Here is a 20,593-nt window from a genome sequence, read left to right as displayed (position 1 = left end):
GAGAAACCACTCCGATTCCTCTTCTGTTTCTTTCCATCTCTAAGCAGCAAGGAGCTCTTCTTGTTTTCTTAGTAGAGCTGCTCTAACTAGATAATGAGCTTTAAAAAATATTTATTCTTTAAATGCTCTGGTTCTTATTTAAAATTAGTTTCTTTCCACAGAAAGATAAAATAAAACAATTTGCTACTGCCAGATGCTTCTCTCTTTTCTGGGGCCTTCTGTTTCCATTGGGCCAATCAAGGTAAGTTTTGCAAGGGATTGACCTGCTTACCCTTGCTGAATTGGTGCTGTTGCACTACCAAAACCAAGATACCAGCTAGTCATTTCTAGTAAAATGCAGATTTTATTTTTTTTTTAGGCACTCACACGTATCTCATTGACATAAGCTGGTCACAGTTTGCTTTATGGCCCTTTCTCTTTAACTATATAGTGACCATCTTCCTAGTAAGGTTACTTACTACTTAGTATACATCCATTCAAATACTCTGAATTTTACCTTGTGGTTTTCTTCTGCTTTTTTCCTAGGCCAGTATATGCTATGTGCTTTTAACTGTACCTGGCTATTTAGATGTTTAGGAATCTGTCTCTTTCTGTTGGCTCCTGTTAGAATAATGAATGAATGATTTAACAGTCCAGCTCTGAGAGACTCAGAAGAATCCCTGTTTTTTCCCTTAGCTTATTCCTTTTTTTCCCTCTTGATATCTAACAAATATGGGGCCCAAATCTTGGTAAAACAAATTCTTATTTTAGCTTTGATAACAGGCTGTGGGAGCATAGATAATATAAATTATCATGTAATCCAGAAATTAATTTAAAGTACTATAAACAGCTACCTTAAAATAAAAGTTGATAATTAGCAAAATTAATTGTTTTTTCTGCATCATTTCTTCTGTCTACCCACCGTCAGAAGTATTAATGAGTAGTAAGTGGTCAGAGATAATGAGAAGAAGCAGGGTGCCTTTACAGCTCGCTATGGTGACACAGAGTTGATAGAGTTCTGCCATCCAGTTTAAAAAGTTAATTCACAAATGCTTTAGACTTTGGGACTGAAGGTTATGAGTACCTTCATGTAAATTGCCTAGTTCACATTACGATTGCATTCTGGGACCAGCTGAGGATGAAAATTGGTGGCGGTCTTACTTGCAAAATGATTATAGTCTTTGGAATGTTACTGAACATGACATTAAAACTTGTTTGTAAAATGATATGCAGACTGGATATAATAACAATCTACAGAAGCCAGAGCTTGCACTTTCTGACATGCAGCAAATTATTTATATTAAAATAGTGTGTTTTCTTTTGTTTTAATTCAGGAGATAACCTAGAATGCCCTTTATAGAATTCAGGCTGAATCTATTGGTAGTAATAAATATTTAGAAATTATCAAGTAGAGCTTAATAATATTCTTTCAAGTTTATCTCAATTATCTATCCTTTAAGTTAAACTTGCCTATATCTTATTTTATGTTAATTTCATGTAGGAAAGTTGTGCTTCTGCTTTTACAGAATTATAGGATCTTACAGCTGGGAAAGGGACCTTATAAGTTGTATAAATGTTAATATATGAGCTAAACAATAGTTTATCATTGGTTGAAAAACCATAGTAGTAAAATAATTTTCCTGCGTGGTAGCAGTAGTCAAATTTCTAGTAGAGATTTGTATTAAGACATAATTATGTGTGAAGCTGTCATCTTTCTCCGTGTGTATAATAAATAATGTTTTGCCTTTAAAATATTTTCACTTCTTTCTCGTTGTCTTTTCTATCATATAAACCATCCTTATTACAGATGATTTTGCCTTCTCTTAAGCCCCGATAAGTTTACCTGGCTCCTTTTTTCATTCTTAATTTTCTTTTTTTAATGAGAAGAGTAGAGTAAAAGACTTGTGGTCCCTTTCAGCTCTAACAGCCTATGATTCAGTTTAGGTCATTTGATAAGAATAGGGGATATCTATATAAGATTTTATGGGTTAATATTGAAATAAAAGAACAGAAAATTGTTAGTAATGCCTCCTTAATTCTAATTATTCAACACTTTTCTTTGTTCAATAAACTGATAAATGAATAATTGTTCTTTACAGACAAATTGGATTTTCTTGTTCTCATATTGAGTAAGGCAGGTTTTTATACATCTTATTTCTATTCCTGCTGCCATCTGAGCTTAAGTCGTTACACTCCTATGCCTAGGATATTCTTCATAACTTTTGAGCTGTTTTTCTTGCTCCAAGCCTGCTCCCCCTAAAACAATTCTCTTAGATTTCAGAAGGTTATTCCTTGCCTAGAAACTTCTGGTGTTGTTCTGTGCCTATAGCATAATGTCTACATTCCACAACTTAACTTTCAGTGATCTCCCTTAGTATAATCCAAGGCATGATTCTGAGCTGCTGGTCTTAACATTCCCTATTTTGAACCCAGACTTGTCTTTTCATGTTATCTTGAGTGATTATATTAGTTGACAACAGAGCTTATGCTGTTTTTCTTGCCCTCCGCCCTCCTGCCCCCAGCTCACCATGATGAACTTCCCTTTACTTATCTAAGTTCTGCCATTTCAAGTCCTGCCTTCTCCAGGAGGTCCTTAGTAATAAATTTGCCCAGTATACACTTACCCTCCAGATTATTAAAATAAAATCATATGTGTTCTGCCCATAACTCTTACTATTTCACTTATTTTGGCACTTAGTTACTGATTTGTTTCATGGCTTGTTTGCTGTGGCTTCCCAATAGGTAATAGATTGTAAGCTCGTAGAGGGCAGGGCCTATATTCTTTATGTTTAAGAAGTCTGTATGTGCTGAGCACAGTTCTTGGCACATCATAGGTGCTCAGTAAAATACTTGTTGAATGAATGAAATAAACACATATACTTGTTTTCTACAATATAAGCAAGGAAGTTAGTGTTGCACATGACTGTTTTCAGTACTTACTTATGACTTTACATTGTTACCATTTACTGTTTTCAGTGTATGCCTCTACTGTTGCTTTTTCATTTGTCAGAAATGGATGATAAATAGGATGAAATACATTGTTTTGTTTGGTGAATAAAACAATTGCTTACATCCACTTCAAATTATAGGCAAATGTATTTCTGTCTCTGTGGCTTCATTGGTGATCATCTCTTTAATTTTTACCACAAATTTTTCCATACCCTAGGGAAAAATAATGATTTGGAGTAAAGGCATTCCAGAGAAATCTAACATATTGGTATCTTAGGTTTATCTGGCTACTTTGATAAATTGATTTGTTGCTGTTGCTTTTGAATTACCCTCACTTTTGAATCCTTTCCATTGAGTTGGACATTAGCCAGTAACAGAGACTTTTTTCCTAAGGTTATCTGCTCATAGATTATTGAATCTATGTAACTTTCTGTATGTGTTTACATTACCCAGGTGAGTACATTTTAAAAAATAGATTGACCCATACCTACTGTGTTAGTGTAACTTTTGGGCTGTGTTTATACTTAAATTTTGATAGGTTTCACTAATAATACTAGAAGATAAGTTTATTTTGCTTATCTTTAGATAGCAAATCGTTTAAATATGAACTCATCTATTCAAAAACTTCAGCTTGATTAGTGTTTCTGCGTATATGGGGATTACTTGGAGGGATCTAAGAAGACTGTAACTTTATAAAAATAAACTATACCCCTTCCCCCTTTGCAATTCAAAGGGCACAGTATTTTCTAAAGATGCTAAGAGGTCCTGCAGAAGCCTTTTAAAACTTTTTACTCAATGTTTCTTGGTTTTATTTAGCCATCTTCCCCTCCCCCACTTCCACACTACCTTACCCCCTTGTTGTTTGTTTTGCTTTGTCTAGCACATTGCATGGAATTAACGTTCCATGAAATTAGCATTTTGTGAGAAATGGTAAATTGGGGCCACTTATCCATTTGGTCTGCTCTTCAGGAGAAAAAGGCCACATCGAAATAAGTATTATTAATGCACATAAATTAAGCAGCTTGTAGTGTGCGACAAGTGTATTCATTAAGTAGTGGAATCAAAAAGGAAAAAGAACAAATCTCAACAGGTTAACCTATTGGTTAAATGAGTTTGTTAGATGTGCTGATGACGTGACTTCCAATCATCATGAAGTAGTATATCAGTAAGATAATAAAGATTTGGCAAATATGTATGAATCCATAGCTGTGTACTAGTTTTTGTTTTTTACCTAGAGAAGTAACAGGTCTAAGTTGTAAAGATTTTTAAGTAGGAATGAATAGGTATATACTGTCTCATATAAAGTTGTCATTAGTCTTTCATTCTTATTTCCTATTTTCATACCTTCATATTTCCATTGTCAGTTGTCAGTAGACAGTATCCATTTTAGTTAGTAGAAATTCTTCTTGGCTGTGATATTAGTATAAAGTTGAATGATGTATATACCCTGCACACAACGAACTTACATGTATTACTTAGATGCCTAGCTGAACTGTTTACTCATCTTTTAACTGCTGATTTGACTGTCATGATACTTCTAGACATGTCAAATAATCATGTTTCTTTTGCTTACTAAAGAAAATTACTTGTAATTAGTGGTTAATACTGATGTAGTATTTTGCATGATGGGCTTGAGAGAAAACCTACTTCTATCTGCTTCTTTCTTACTTGGTATGTTTCTTACGTGGTATATGATCTTGGTATATGTTTCTTTGAGCATCAGGTATCGAGAAAGTTATTACTTCTTTGAAAGGTGTTTTTTTTTTAAGTAATAGCAAGATCATTACATATTTATGACCATATATTTGATAAATACAATAGAAGATTACTTTCTCTCATATAGATATAAGGACTGGTCATAAAGTCTACTACAGTGTTTGAGTTTCTGTTACGTCTGTATAACTGTCCTCTGTAGTAGTAGTACATAAATAAATTAAACATGCTCTTTGTCCTAAAGGTGCCCACAATTGAGAGGAAACTAAAAGTTTTATGTAGAGAAATATATAATGACTTAGCTAAATAAACAACTGAATCTAGTTTAAAGGAATTGGGGAAGGAGATAGTAATAGTCTTGTGTCCCTCTATACTTGTGTCTTAGCTTGTGTCCAAAAGGAGGCTTAGATGACTTTTTAGAGTAAGTTTTATAAAGTCTTTAATTCTGTGTGACTAAATTGAGACACTACAATTTGTTTGTGTATCCCAGTATGTTTAGAGCTTTTAAAAAATCAAATGATACAGTTCATTTTCATTCAGCTCCTTTTCTAAGTTTTTGTGTCACATATCCACACCCAGTGGATATCTCTTTATATTTTCTGTACCCTCATTTAAGAAGTTAGTTTGGGGTTTAGTAAGTGACAGTGGCCTAAGTAGGCTAAGTATCAGTAACTAATTTAAACAACTTGGTCCTTTTTCACATAGTTTTTTGGTTTTTCTTTTTTTTAAGTTTTCAGGGACTAGAATTGTGATCCTAAATCTGTGTTAGAATTATATTTTATCACCATGTTTGTGTATCAGTTGAGAGATTCATAACACCCTATTGAATTTGATACTCCTGACTCTGAAAAGTGGCTTGGCTAGTTGGATGTCCAATTTATGGATAGGAATAGTAAGGCCTAGAAACTTAAGTGAATTGTAAAGTGACGTTGAAGAGGCAGCTCTAAATGTAATGCTTAATCTGGAATTGACTTCTTGTTACATGTGTTGAATTCTGTTGAAGGTGTTGGTTTTACAGTATTTATTAGATGCCTTTAAAGAACTGAAGTGCCTGTATAACAGATAGCTAGGAAATAAGATAAGGGGCAACATGAGACTTTCATTATATGAGTTGAAGGAGAGCAGTGGTAATAAAACAGTTTTCATTTATTGAACACTGTTCTAAGTGCCTTCCTATATTCATGTTTATCCCATTTAAATTCTCTACAGTAGTCCTATCAGATGAGTGCTGTTTTTCCCCTTTGTTGGAGGTGACGAAATTGAAGCCCAGAGAGGTTAAGTAAATTAGTCCAGGATCACACAGCTGGTGAGTGGCCAAGCTGGGATAGGAATTCTGGCAGTCTGATTCCAGAGTGTACTTAATAATTGTACTAGGCTGCTTCCCTGTATTGCAGTATGAGATTATACCATTGAGCCATGAGATTATATCAGTAAACTAACCTCCTTAGAATCTGAAGGAATAGTGTATACTTCAGTAAGTCTAAACTGTCCAAGTTGAGAGAATTTACCAAACTAAGTAATTTTGAATACTGACATTTCACTTATTAAATAGTAAGATTTTAGTCAATGTGGTAACAGTTTATGCAAATATTGCCAACTTTTTGCTTATCTAAATGTTTCTTATGTCAGAAAATGACAAGTTTCTTGAATTTGTATGTAAATGTAGATAAAGAGGATGTAAGGTTAAATGATTGCCCCAAAACCCATGCACTTACTTGTTAAAGACATGCTTTAAACAGGTATTTATATTTATTTCCAATTGAATGAATACTTTGATTCAAAGATGTATTTTTGTGTTTATTCAAAACTTAATTTTTTGCATTCACTCATGTATTTGCTTATAAGATAAGTTAGTGGTATAGGAAATAGTTATTTTTATATACTCTACTTAATATTGATAGCCTCTATGGAGTGTGCTTGCAGGATTTGACTTTAGCACATTGGAAAGGCAAAAGAATCAAACTTATTACAGTTTGCAGCCATAGTTTTGCAGCAAGTTTACTTTTTAAAAATCAACCAAATTTAAGAGTTAATATTTAGACAAAAGATACGTTATGTCAGCAGGAAAAAACTTCAGTAAATAATTATAAAGAAAAAGAATTTTGAGGTGCCCATGTGAAGATGTACACCTTTATTTTCATATCATAATAAAATTGAGCTTTATTTACTTTACATTTTGTATAGCTAATTTGCTGTAGCATCGATAGGATTGCTTCTATTACTATACCTTTTTTAAATAATTAAAATATCTAGAATCATATCTTAATTAAAATATTTAGAATCATATTGTGAATCATGCTTTTTATCTAGCAGGAATATTCTAAACTGGGATGCTAAGGATGACTGAGCAGATTGTATGGTGCTCTGTAGTTTTTACCCATTTTAAACTTTTCTTCAAATGGGTGATTCTTCTGAAAGCATCTTGATAATTGATTTAACTTTTATTATTACAAGAAGAGAAGTAGAAACATATCACACACAAATCATTGGCTACTTTGAATAAAGTATATCAAATAGTACATCTGAATTATTTTTTAAAGGTGCCAAAGTGTTTATTACATTTAGATGTTTAATATTTTAGGCAATTTAGCTTATGTCTCGCAGACATGTTTTTCACCCTGGCCATTCTTTCTCTGTCTCCTAACAGCTAAAAATTCTTAATTATAACATTTAATATATTTGTTAAAGTAGCTTAAATGGAAATTTGTGAAGCTGTATAAGATTAGTGAATTTTATAGTGTGCTTCACATTAAGCTTAGTTTGAATTACCATTTTGTAACCTTAAGAATGGTCTGGCTTATGAAGTTTACTGTGACAATATTGTAGCAACTGTGTTAAGAATTTTTCCCTTTGACCATTTTGAATCAACATCTTACCTTTGAACTTAAGAGCTCATCATTAATGAGACACTCCATTATATTATGTTCCATAAGTGAGGAACAAAAACCCTAAAATGAGAAGTCTACAAATAAAGCTGGGACACCAGAGGCTATTCCCTCTATGTGAAGCAAAAGCAAAAAGGGACAACAAAGTAACTTGAATATCTCAACTTTGGTTATTGGGCAAAGGGAGGGGAAAATCACTTCTGGGGATTTGAACCATAAGCCAGTTCTCTCAAGCTTGCAGCCTGGATCCCCATTATCAGTGTGGTGTTAAAACAATAAAGAAATATAACTTAGAAATTTTTAATGTTCTCAGATTGATGGTACTGCCAAGTGACTGGCCTGAGTCAAGAAAAATCCTCTGAAGAAAATTCAGTTTCAGTCAGATGGGTTGTCATATGCATCTCTATGTTAGGTGTACCTTAGAATTAATGAATAATAGAAATCATAATATTTTTATCAAACATTTTCTTCAGGCTTTGGGAAACAAGCTTTTTTTATGATGCTCAAGCCTCTGGAAGAACTCTTAATTTTATCAGATTCTTGTAATAACTTTTCATAAGAAACAATATTTTGCATATTTATTTTTTTGTCCTTTGGTTTTGTGGTAATATCACAGTTTTGCTTTAGAATTACATTAATGATCTATTTACTTTTAGAATATTCATGTACGTAGTTTAAGAAACTTGCTAATGTTTGTCGGGTTGAACAAGCTTAACTAGTTAACAGAGATGCAGAGGGAAATTTTAGCTTTTAATTTGATGTTAAATCTCATTTTATAACCAATACCATGAGTTCTAGTCTAAAGGCAAATTTTTTAGATGTTTTAAAGTTTGAAGTGTGGGAAGAACAATTGAGAGAACTGTCAAATTCTCTACTTTAATGACTTTTCATGTGTTGTTTGCAGTGTCATTAACCTGGTCTAGTAAACTTGTTATATGTAAGCTTGTTTGTGCTTTGTTTTTAAGTGGGATTTGATTGCTGTGTATCTTATGAAGTAGTATTTCAGTTTGAAATTACATTCATTTGTAATCATTTGTACTGCTGTCAATGTGGAAATGTTCTGTTGTATGATGGAGATTTTACCCCACTTTTTTTTTTTACCCCACTTTTTAAATGTCTTTAATTCCTGTGAGAAAATACTTATTCATTTTTCTCTTAAGTTTTCCAATTTCAGTTTTTCCATTTAGCTTTGAATTCTAGTTTTTGCATACGTTACTAGCATTTGGTTTTACCTACAGTCCTTTTTATTTATTGGAGGTATTGGGAATGCTAAGGACCTTGTGCATGCTAAGCACGCGATCTGCTAGTGAGCTGTACTCTCCCTCCCAGGCCATTTTAAATAGCAGGCCTTTTTTGTCTTTGTTGCCCACCAAGCTTTCCCCATAATTAGTTACTTAGTACTTAAAGAATTCAAATAGACTTTGCTCTTAGCCTAAAGCAGAATTAATTGTGAGGGTATATCTACTAGGGCAAGAAGGAGAAAAAGCCTAGCTCTAATTCTTTTAGTCTGGGTTTTAGAGGCTTTTCAAGTGCTTTGTTTTCAAATTCTGTACTTAAAAAACAAAACAAAACAAAACAAAACTTATTATTTGCCCTTGTGTTTCAAGTTCTAGGCACGGTCTTCTTTCAGGTTCTTATTTACTGATGTTGAAACAATTTACCATTTTGAGGAACAAAAAGACTTCTGTGTATTTGTTTCTTTCATCCATTAATACTATGCTACTTCATTTTAGTGGTAATTTAGCCTAGTTTTGCTTTATGAGTTGACTTTCACAAGTAATAAATGTCAGTGTTGGAGTGTTCCCTTTTACTTTTAGTAGTAGGATTTATATATTCATATTGACCAATAGGCTTCTTTTTTTTGTTCTGATTTCTCAAATCGTTCATCTAATTTGAAACTGTTGAATAAACTGGTTACTTTGTTCTAGTACCTGTGATTGTTGTAAATAATTTTTATCTCCCTTCATGTTTTTCTCACGTATTAAAATCAAAATTACTATGTGAGATTGTACTAACATACACAAACATTGGGTCAGAATCCTTTGGAACTTTATGTTAATCTTCATGATTTTTATTCATACATGGTAGCAAAGATTAACTCATAGATTTGAATGGCAATCATTGGTAGATGAGATTAAGCTCCCAAGCTTGCTTTCTTTAGATATGCATGTATGTGCTTTATTTTTTCTTTACAAGAGAAAGCATAGATGTAATTTGAGTTTGAAAGTTTTTTAATGTATTTGTTTAAAGTCACTGAATTACAATCACTTTTGATCTAGAATTTTTTAAAAGACCAGATGGCTGTAAATTTATTTAATATAGATATTAAAAATCAAAGATGAGAAATATTGAAAAGAAATCTTTGCCTTGCCAAAGAAGGGAGAAAAATATGTGTTGAGTTAAAATTAAAAGATTATTATTCTTAAATTTAGGTTAGAAATGACATAATAATCTGAACTTTTAAATTGTAAAATAATTTTGACTATACATGTAGATTATGATGTAAGTATTAAAATAGATTGTTGACAGATAAAATACTTCATTCATTCAACAAGCACTTACTAAGCATACTATCCACATAGGATAGTGTTTACTGGGTTTTAATCTTAAGTTGTACATGTTAGCTTTAATAACCAGATAGAGTCTTAAAATCATATTAAGTGCTTTGGTCTTATAGTAACCTTTTTTTACTTTTGTTCTAGATGCCTGGAATGATGTCTTCAGTAATGCCTGGAATGATGATGTCTCATATGTCTCAGGCTTCCATGCAGCCTGCCTTACCGGTAATCTTGTGAAAATAACTGTTTTCTGTGATATTTTAATTACTTTTATATATGAAATAATGTGTATTTTATAGGCAGTTTTGTTACTTTTTAAGTGCTTCCTGAGAACTATAATGTAAGGTGAGAATTACATGTACTTCTATTTTTAGTTTCTTGAATGATAGGCAGTTACATTTTCCCCTATATTTATATTGTAATAGATGTACATCCTTAGTTACTAAGTTAATTCTACATTAAATAAGACTAGAATTCTAAAAAGCGTAACTTGTCAGCCAGAAGCTTTTCATTGGTTTTATAACATTCTAATCTTAAAGAGTAGACATTTTGCTTTACTTGAGTACTAATTAAAAATTGGTATGATGTGATTTAATACTAGATCTTAGATTTAGAAATCAAAGATTTCATTTGAAATCTACATTTCATGAGATTTCAACTGTGGCACATTACTTAGAAAAATCCTTGAATAGTTTTATCACCCTTATTGGATAGTACAGCAATATAAAAATCATTATGATAATTCAGATTAGCATGACTTACTTCTTTATTACCTGATAGCCTACTGGTTGTTTTGAACAGATATGGCATACTCCAGTGGGATAGTAAGTTTGCAGAATCTTACCCAAAGCCCCTAGGGCCAGATACATTTCAAAATTTTTTTAATGTTGTAAAATAATACATTGCCTGTGATATATAATATGCATACATTTTCCATGGGGTCTTGAGCAGTGCTCTTTAATTTCTAACACAATATTTCTAAAACAAAACTTAACAGATACACTGATGTGGGATAAATCAGGCTATAAAGAGCTCATGTCATTCAGTATAGATTGTGCCACTATAATGAGTTTTGGTGCAGAACCAAAAAAAAAAAAAAAAACAACTTGATTCTCAGAGCTTTTTGGATCTTAGAATTGTGGGTAAAGGGTTGTGTATCTTTATATAACTGATGATCATGTAAAAATAATACTTAAGAGTGCTTCAGTAGCTCCAGGTTACTGAGATTTTTTACAATTTATAGCAAGCTTAGGGAACTGAGACAACTAAAACTTAACTAAGAATCTTTGAGCCACAGGCTTGAGAATTACTACATAGGGGGAACTGATTGACTAAGTTTAATGAGGCTCTTATATAAAATATAGTTTAAGCAAGGTGAATGTTGTTAACTAATTTCATTTTTCTTCTTACAGCCAGGAGTAAATAATATGGATGTAGCAGCAGGTATGTATACCATATATGGGAGTATATATTAACTTCATTTGGACAGTAGCAACTGTATTATAGTGAGGAACAAGGCTGTGTTTCTCAGGCTCTGTAGTCAGCTCTTGATTTTTTTTTTTTTTTCGCAATGAAAAATAAGAATAGTGTTCATAATTAAATCCATAAGAAATTATCACAATTTTAGATGAAGAGTTCTGGGGCCAAATTTGGTCTACAGATATACTTTGGCCCACACAATGTTTTTAAACTTTATGCTTAGTTGCTAATGTTTACAGTCTGCAGGCTTACATAGAGATTGAATTTTTCCTTTTACACAAAGATTGACCTTATCTTGAAAAGCTGGATGATCTGAATTTTCGTTATCTATTACAGTGATCTCTCAACACAGTAGGTACTCACAGAACATTTGAATGAAAATTCTGGTTAAGTCCATGTATATACTCCACAAACATTGTAGGATGGGATAACAACTCCATACTTCAGATACAGATTGTGTACTCTCAAACTTCTGGACTACTTCACTGTCATTTTTCTAGTACCTAGGTGGTCCTTGTAAACAGTGCAGGTAATTTTTTTTTTCCAGCCAGTTACCTATTAGTGTTTATTAAGATTAGTGTAACTTTAACATGTAATAATAATGCTTCAATTATACTTGAGTAAGTAATATTCCACAAAAGTTAATATTCCACATGTTGACCTATTCTCTATGTTTATGTCAAAACATTTTTTGTTTTAATATTATGGGTTGAAACATGTTTAAAATGCACTCTGTGCTTTTCTGCAGATTTATGTGAGCCATAATTGATCTTTTTAAGATGTTTCCCAGATTTCATTATTTAAGCTATAATGATGTTCTGAAATACCTTAGAATAGTATGTTAACCTTTCTAGCCATCTGCAGCTTGTTACTATTACCCTAAATAACCCTGGGAAATTACTTCAGATTTCTTTTTTAATTAGTTTTTAAATGCTTTGATTCTGTTATTGATGTTCCATACTAGCTTCTTTTGACTGCTCTCCGGGTATATGTATTACTTAGTTTTGTTTCCTTTTTACACAGTCTTTTGTTTTCTTTATTGCGTGTGGTTTTAAGCTACTAGTTTCTAAAGTTAAAGATTATTCATATGATCTTTGTGACTAATGTGAATTTCCCCTTATGTCTTAAAGGGGTTTTGGTAATGGTTTAGGATAGTACCATCCAGTAGAACTTTCTGCTGTGGTGGAAATATTCTGTAATCTGCACTGTTGTGTACAGTACCCACAGCCACATGTAGCTATTGACTACTGGAAATGTGGGTAGTGCAGAGGAGGAACTGAATTTTAAAATTTTATTTAATCTTGATTATTTAAATTTTAGTTTAAACAGGAGTATGTAATGGCTAAAGGATACTGTGTTGTACAGCACAAGTCTGGAAACTAGATAGTCGAAGTTGCCAGAAGTCTAGAACATAGATTCAGAGGTCTGAGACAGTACTGTACCTAAGTAATATAGCACAAAAACAGGAATTAGTCAAGATAGACACCTATAATAGCAAGGAGAGGAGAAACAGAAGGTAAAGGTGTGAATACTTCTCATGGCTCCAAGTGAGTTTACAGACTGAAAGTTCAAAGTAAAGTGCCAACTTAATTCTGAAAATGCTTTGCACTATAGCTGTTTATTTTGTGGGAAGGAGAAAGCAGTCTTAGGATATTTAATGTGACAGGATAGGGGGGTGAAAATAATATGAATAAATATTACAAAACTGTTAAATGAAAGCGTGATTTATCACATTATAATATTGTTCTCTCCCGATATTTTTTTTTAGGTGCAACATCAGGCGCAGTAAGTATCTTTGGAATATGTTTATTTCATTGTCCTTCTTTAGCGTATTATATTGATCCTTGTTTCTGTTTTAGAGATTGTCTACTAAGTTGAACCCTTTTCCTTTCTTTCCTATGTCAAAGGTTGAAGAACTTTTTAATAGTTTATTTTTAAATCTTACTTTTGTAGGACTTAATGAGAGGTATGGGAATCAGATATATTATCAGTTTTTACAAGGATTTGAATTCTCCTTATCGCAATTAGAAGGGAAATGACTTGTAGGCACACAGTAATTGATAGTTTTCAGTTCAGCATTACTTTGGAAAGTACTCCTTTATATTACAAAAGTGTACATACCCTTGTTCATTACTGTAAACCTAGTGTAGACTTTTCCTAATATATAGTAGTTTAAAATACTTTTTTGCTTATACCTTCCTTAACACAGCATCAGTATGACAAAAAGAATATTCAGAATTGCTTGGTTTTTGTTAGGAACGGAGAGAATGATACCATTGTACAGCCTTTTTTCCCTCAATAGTTGATTTTAAGGTTGTAGTCTTCTAGTTCTTGTTGTTAATGCTTTATATACTCTTTACTCATACATTTTTATAGTATTTGGGAAAATAATGGAAGCCTGAAGTGTCACTTAAATATGGCTATTTTATGTTTGTGGATAATAGCGCTATTCTTTAGCCTCCAGAGTTTTTTTAAATTCCTTAAGGATCAGTGAAGAGTTTATGTGTGCACTCTCATTTAATCACAACAACAGTCCTGAGAGGTAGCTGTTACTCCCATGTTATGGTTGAGAAAATGCAGAAAACTAAATTAGTTGTAAGTATGTTAATATTTTAAATTTTGGGGGAAAGAATTGTGAACTTTTGAATTCAAAGAATTGTATTTGAATATTTTAAATTTTCTTTTATCTTTTACTTTAAAAGCTGAATGGTTATAAAATATCCATTTGGTATTCTTCCATTATAAGTATCTGTTTATATTTTTGACTAATGATAGCTTCATGTTTTTGCTGCTTATTTAAATACATGGACTCACTAGGAGAGAATGAGGCAGACATAAGTTAAAAAGAAGAAAGCAAATTTCACCCTAAGTTTTCCTACTATGAGAGAACCGCCATAGTTAGTATTTTGGTTGTATCAGTTGTCTGTAAAACCTTTTCTTCCTCACTTAATGAAAGTATCTTTTTTGTCATATATTAAAATCTCACATATTCTGGCATCTATTTCTGAATTTTCTTTTCCATCTCTTCTGTTTCTCTATTCCTGATCAAACATATTTTTTATGATTAGAGTGGCACATTTTTATACCTTTTAAATTCCCTATCCAAAAACATTGGGTTTTTTTTTTTTTTTTTTGAAAACTTGCTTTTTTTAAAAAAATTTATTATTCTTTTCAGACTTCAGGTACACAAATTAAGTTTACTTGTGCTTTTCAGATTATGGTCATTATTACTGATCCATGGAGAGTCTCTCATATTTTTTCTCTTTATTCTTCATCTTTACTCCAGTCCACCCTCCCCAGTAGGTGCTCACTTTGATATACGTCATAAGACATTTATCTTATGTCTTGTGGGAAAGGCTTGTGAATTTTTGTGTGTAGCTTTTTGTGTGTTTTTCTTTCTTTTTTCACATTCTTCATTTATATTTTATTTTTTATTAAGGTATAATTGACATAGAACATTGTTAATTTCAGATGTACAGCATAATGGTTTGATATTTGTATACATTGCAAAATGATTATCTAACTAACAAAGTCTAGTTAACCCCTCAACCATACATAGTTATAACTTTTTTTTTCGCAGGAGGATTTTCAAGTTTGACTCTTGGCAACTTTCAAAGATGCTATTTAGTACTGTCACCTGTAGTCACTATGCTATACATTTTATCCCTCTTGACTTTTTTATTTTATAGCTAGAAGTTTGTACTTTATACTCCTCTACCTTCACCCATTTCTCCCACTCCTGCAAACCACCCTTCTTCATGGCAACTACAGATCTGTTATCTGTTTTTATGAGCTTGGTGGGGTTTTTTTTTTGTTTTGTTTTGTTGTGGGGTTTTTTGTTTTGTTTTGTTTTGTTTTTGTTTGTTTGGGTTTTTTTGGCTTGGGTTTTTGTTGTTTTTTGTTTTTGGAACCTCCATACTGTTTTCCATAGTAGCTGTGCAGTTTACCATCCCCCACCAGTGTACAAGGGTTCCAGTTTCTATGCATCCTCGCTAACGCTTGTTCTTTTGTTCTTTCTTTCTTTCCTCCTTTCTTCCTTTCTTCCTTCCTTCCTTCCTTCCTTTTTTTCTTTCTTTTTTATAATGGCCATACTGACAGGTGTGAAGTACTATCTCATTGTGATTTTAATTTGCATTTCTCTGATGATTAGTGATGTTGAGCATCTTTTCATATACCGGATAGCAATTTTTGTTTCTTTTTTGCCCTTTCTGTAATTGGATTATTTTTGGATTTTTGCCCTTGATTTGTAGGCATTCCTTACATATTTTGGATGTTAACCCCTTTCCAGATAAATGGTTTATAAATATTTTCTCCTATTCCAAAGGTTATCTTTTCAGTCTGTTTCCTTTACTCTGTAAAAGCTTTTTGGTTTGCTGTAGTCCCCCTTGCTGTGTATTCCTAAACATGAAGAACTAGTTCAAAATTAGCTTCCTTTTAAACTCTTAAAATAAGCATTGGGTTAAAGACAGCAAAACATGGCTCTAACCAGAACTCTGATGAACATCGAATGTAATTCAGGGTGTGAACACGTACCTGGCAAGAGAAATTCCTGAATCTCTGATCTGCAGTCAAGCAGACCCAAGAGAGCTGCTGCCCCTGGTTTCCTTTGCTGACCTTGCCATTCTTTTTGCCTTCTGCAGTCAGAAATCCAGGTTTTACCTCTCTTCACATTTATTAGAGTTAGTCAACTGGTTGGATCTCACTAATCAGTCATTCTGATAGGCTATCAAAACAGAAATAACTTTTTTCCACCTAGCACCTGCTGCCAGTGTTAAGCAGATTGAGGTACTCACTGTAGGCCTCCCTCAGAGCTGCTGGTTCAGTTCCAGACCACCGCAATAAAGTGAATACCACAATAAAACAAATCACATGAAATTTTTGTTTTCCCAGTGCATATAAAAGTTATGTTTCCACTACACTGTAGTCTTTTAAGTGTGCAGTAGCATTATGTCTAAGAAAGCAATGTTCATACCTTAATTAAAATACTTTATTGCTGAAAAATGCTAACCTTTTTTTGAGCCTTAAGTGAATCATAACTGAAAGATCACTGATCACAGATCACCATAACAAAGTAAAAATAAAAAAGTTTGAAGTATTGAAACAATAACCAGAATATAGTACAGAGACACAAAGTGAGCACATGATTTTGGAAAAATGGCACCAATAGACTTGCTCGATGGAGTGTTGCTGCAGACATTGGATTTTTTATAATACCATGTAAATAGTTGTAAATACAATGTAAATACTGTGTAAAGTTGCCAGTGTGCGGCAAATTCAAGGTTTGCTTTTTGGAACTTTCTGGAGTTTTTAAAATATTTTCAGTCCATGGTTCGTTTAATCTACAGATACAGAGGGCCAGCTGCTCTAGTCAGGTCTTTTATGTCTGTTCTATGATAGTGTTAAATATTCTCTGTTACAGCTTTGTGCATCCTTCATTCTGTTAGGTTATAGATATTGTATGAAATTTGGTGCTATTTTGAATCTTTCTATAGTACTTTATATGATCATTTTTCTGTGTGCTTATCCAGCAGGTTTGCTGAACTCTTGTTGCTTAGTGGATTTTCTGTGTATGTTATACTATTACCCTCAAATGACAGTTTTGGCTCCTTCTCTCTTGATCCTCATATCTGTGTCCACTATTATTGTGTCAGCCAGAACCTCTAGTACTGTGGTGAGAAGTAGCAGTGATCAGCTGGCATCTTGTCTTCTTTTCCTCTCCTAAAGGGAGTATGTATAAAATTTCTCCATTAAATATGATGTTTTTATTATAGCTTTTTGGTATATAATCTATATTAAGCTGAAGTTTTCTTCTATTTCTGGTTTGCTGATAGAATTCAATATGTACTTATTCTTAAATTCTTCAGTGTTTTTTTTCTGTGTCAACTAAGATGATCGTATCATATTTCTTCTCTAGTCTGTTAATGTGAAAGTACACAGGTGGATTTTCTGAAACTGCCATTTTTGCATTACTAACATGAACCCTAGTTATTCATTATGTGTGCTTAGGGTATGTATATGTGCACACGTGTGTTTAATTCCTTCTGAATTTGATTTGCTAGTATCTTTTTTAGGTTACTTGTGTATGGGCAATAACCTCTCTTTTCTGGTCCCTAGAATAACTTGTATAAATAACAAGTAATTTACTTCTTAATGCTTAATAGAACACAACTAAAAATTTAAGGGACATAATATTTTTTACTGTTTTTGTACTTTTCCAGTTTTAAATTTCTTTTAATTTTTTTCCCTGATATTTATCTGTTTTCTTTAGGTTTAATAATTATTTAGCTTAAATTTAAAAATCATAATAGCTATCATTGTCCATGTTTCTTTTTCCTTTGGTGTTTGTTTGTTTTTGATGCAGGGAGAGGGTAGCTATTCAGTTGATTTCTGCTGTCTTTACTTCCTTCTTGGTTACGTACTCTCTTACTAATTTTCTAGCTTCTTTGCTCACTGGTTTCCAGACATCCTTAACTGTGTTGCTTAAGTTTTGACGTACAAGGTTTTCATTGTCATTTAGCTCTCAATACCTTGGTTTCTTTTTCCTTCATTTGGTTTTTTTTTTTAAAGGTCATTAAATGTTTGTTTTTCTTGGTTTCCAGATGTGGGATTTTTTTCAAATTGACTTTACTTTTTAGAGAAATTTTAGATTGATATGCAAGGTGAAGAGTTCGCAGATACCCCCTTATTCCGCATACATTCAGCTTCCCCTACTGTCAACCTCTCTCACCAGAGTGGTACATTTACTACCATCTGTGAACATGCATTGACACATCATTATTACCCAAAGTTCAGTTTGCACTACAGTTCATTCTTGGTGTTGTGCATTCTATAAATTTTGACAAATGTATAATTACATATATCCCTCATGATAGTGTTATACAGAATAGTTTCACTGCCCTAAAAATCCTCTTTGCTCAGCCTCTTCATCCCTGTCCCCACCTCCACCCTCATCCCCTGCAACCAGTGGTCTTCTTACTGTCTTCCATAGTTTTATCTTTTTCTGATGTCATATAGTTAGAATCATATGTAACCTTTTGTAATAATAGTATATAAACTTTTCCAATTGGCTTCATTCACTTAGTAATACACATTTAAGTTTCCTCCATTTTTTTTCATGGCTTGATAGCTCATTTCTTTTTAGCACTGAGTAACAAAATAATTATAATAGTGGTGAATAATATTTTTTTTCTGAATGCGCCAGTTTATTTATCCATGCACCTACTAAAGGACATCTTGGTTGCTTCCAGGTTTTAGCAATTATGAACAAAACTGCTAAAAACATTGGTGTACAGGTTTTTGTGTGGGCATAAGTTTTAAACTCAATTGGTTAAATGCCAAGGAAGATGATTGCTTAATCATATGATAAGAATATGTTTAGTTTTATAAGAAATTACCAGATTGTCTTCTAAAGTGGCAAAGTTCATTTTAACTTCCCACCAGCAGTGAATGAGCGTTCTTGTTGCTTCACATCCTTACTAACATTTGGTGGTGTTGGTGTTTTAGCTTTTTAGCATTTTAATAGATGTGTAGTGTATCTTACTTTAATTTACAACTCTGTAATAATGATGTTGAACATCTTTTCATATATGTATTTTTGCACCTGTTTGTCTTTTTTGGTGAGGTGTCTGTTAAGATATTTTACTCATTTTTTAATTGGGTTGTTCATTTTCTTAATTGTTAGCTTAGAGTTTTTTGTATATTTTGGTTAACAGCCCTTAATCAGATGTATCTTTAGCACATAATTTCTCTCTGTGACTTTTCTTATTCTTTTGACTGTGTTTGGCAGAGCAGTTTTTAATTTTAATTAAGTTCAGCCTATCAATTATTTCTTTCATGGATCATGCCCTTGAGTGAGTTATTTTTTGTAAGGCATACCTTTTTGCATTATGATCAGAAAGCACAGTCTATTAGATGTTGAGTCTTTTCATTTTATTAAAGCTTCATTTACATTCTATTTCAAGACCAATTTAGGGGTATTTTATGTGCTGATAATTTAAAGTTACTTTGTTATTTCTGTATTTGGCGTATCTTTCATCTGCTTAATCTACCTAAGGAGAGGGGTGTACTGAAATCTTTAACTGAAAAGATTAGTCATCTTTTTCTCCATATTTTTCTGTTGTTGTTCTGTGTATTTCAAGGCTAATTTGTGAATAAATGCATATATGTTGAGGATAAGTTTTTGAAGTGTTTAACTCTTTATCAGTATAGAAGGCCCACTTTTACCGTTACGGTTTTGCTTTAAATTCTGTATAGGTGAGACATATAGCAATCATAGCTATTTTTATTTCTTTTTACCTTGTAACAATTTGTTATGCTGTGAATAGACTATTTTTTCCATTTTTATTACTAGCTAGTTATTGTCAATTCAGAGATTTTTGTGTATTTCTTCTGTAGCCAGCTGTATTACCAGAGTCCGTGGATAATTAGAATAGTTTTTGTTGTTGTTGTTTAACTAGATTTCATTTGAGTCTTTAGCACTAAAGGCAAGAGAATTTATCTCTTTCCCAGTATTTATACCAATTATTTCATTTTATTGCCATGCAGTATTTGTTGAATCAGTGGTTGCAGACTCATGTTTTGGTTATGGTTTTAGTGGAAGTGGCTTTTGAATGATTCTTATTGGTCTTTGATAAATTGTCCTTTATTGTTTAGGTGTTTTTCTTACTGTATTATTTCAGGATTTTTGTTTTAATTTTTATTTTTTGAATACTTCTGAATTATGATTTTCAGGAGGTAATTTGATCATAAAGTCTGTTAGTGTGATCTATTAGTGTAATGTGGTGTTCTCTTTCAGTTTATTCGTAGAAATAATTTCTTTTTTATAGATTTCCCAAAATTGAGCCACCATTGCATTTCTACAGTAAATTCTACTTTGTCAGAGTGTCTACGTTGTAGTATTCTCCTGGCTAATACTTTGTTTAAATTCTTACATTTATATTCATAAGTAACAATGTCAGCCTCTTTTTGGGGTACCTTTTCTGTTGTGTTCTGTTATTAATAAAGAGCTTTTCATCTCTTTCTATGATCTGA

General features: G+C 32.5%; 1 protein-coding gene across 8 annotated transcripts in view; it reads left to right on the top strand.

Moving 5' to 3' along the window:
• PRPF40A (pre-mRNA processing factor 40 homolog A) overlaps positions 1-20,593 on the top strand; it is a 46,119-nt gene that overhangs the window by 3,036 nt on the left and 22,490 nt on the right. For all 8 annotated transcript variants that reach the window (XM_031451408.2, XM_031451406.2, XM_031451405.2 and 5 more), the window contains exons 3-5: positions 10,229-10,309; positions 11,497-11,527; positions 13,332-13,348. In XM_031451408.2, the coding sequence (XP_031307268.2) occupies positions 10,229-10,309; positions 11,497-11,527; positions 13,332-13,348 (129 nt within the window). The remainder of the gene's footprint in view (positions 1-10,228; positions 10,310-11,496; positions 11,528-13,331; positions 13,349-20,593) is intronic.

The sequence above is a fragment of the Camelus dromedarius genome, chromosome 4 (genome assembly GCF_036321535.1).
Source record: "Camelus dromedarius isolate mCamDro1 chromosome 4, mCamDro1.pat, whole genome shotgun sequence".
Lineage (NCBI taxonomy): Eukaryota > Metazoa > Chordata > Mammalia > Artiodactyla > Camelidae > Camelus > Camelus dromedarius.
Note: the sequence above shows the minus strand (reverse complement) of the source record. Positions and strands in the feature narration are given on the sequence as shown.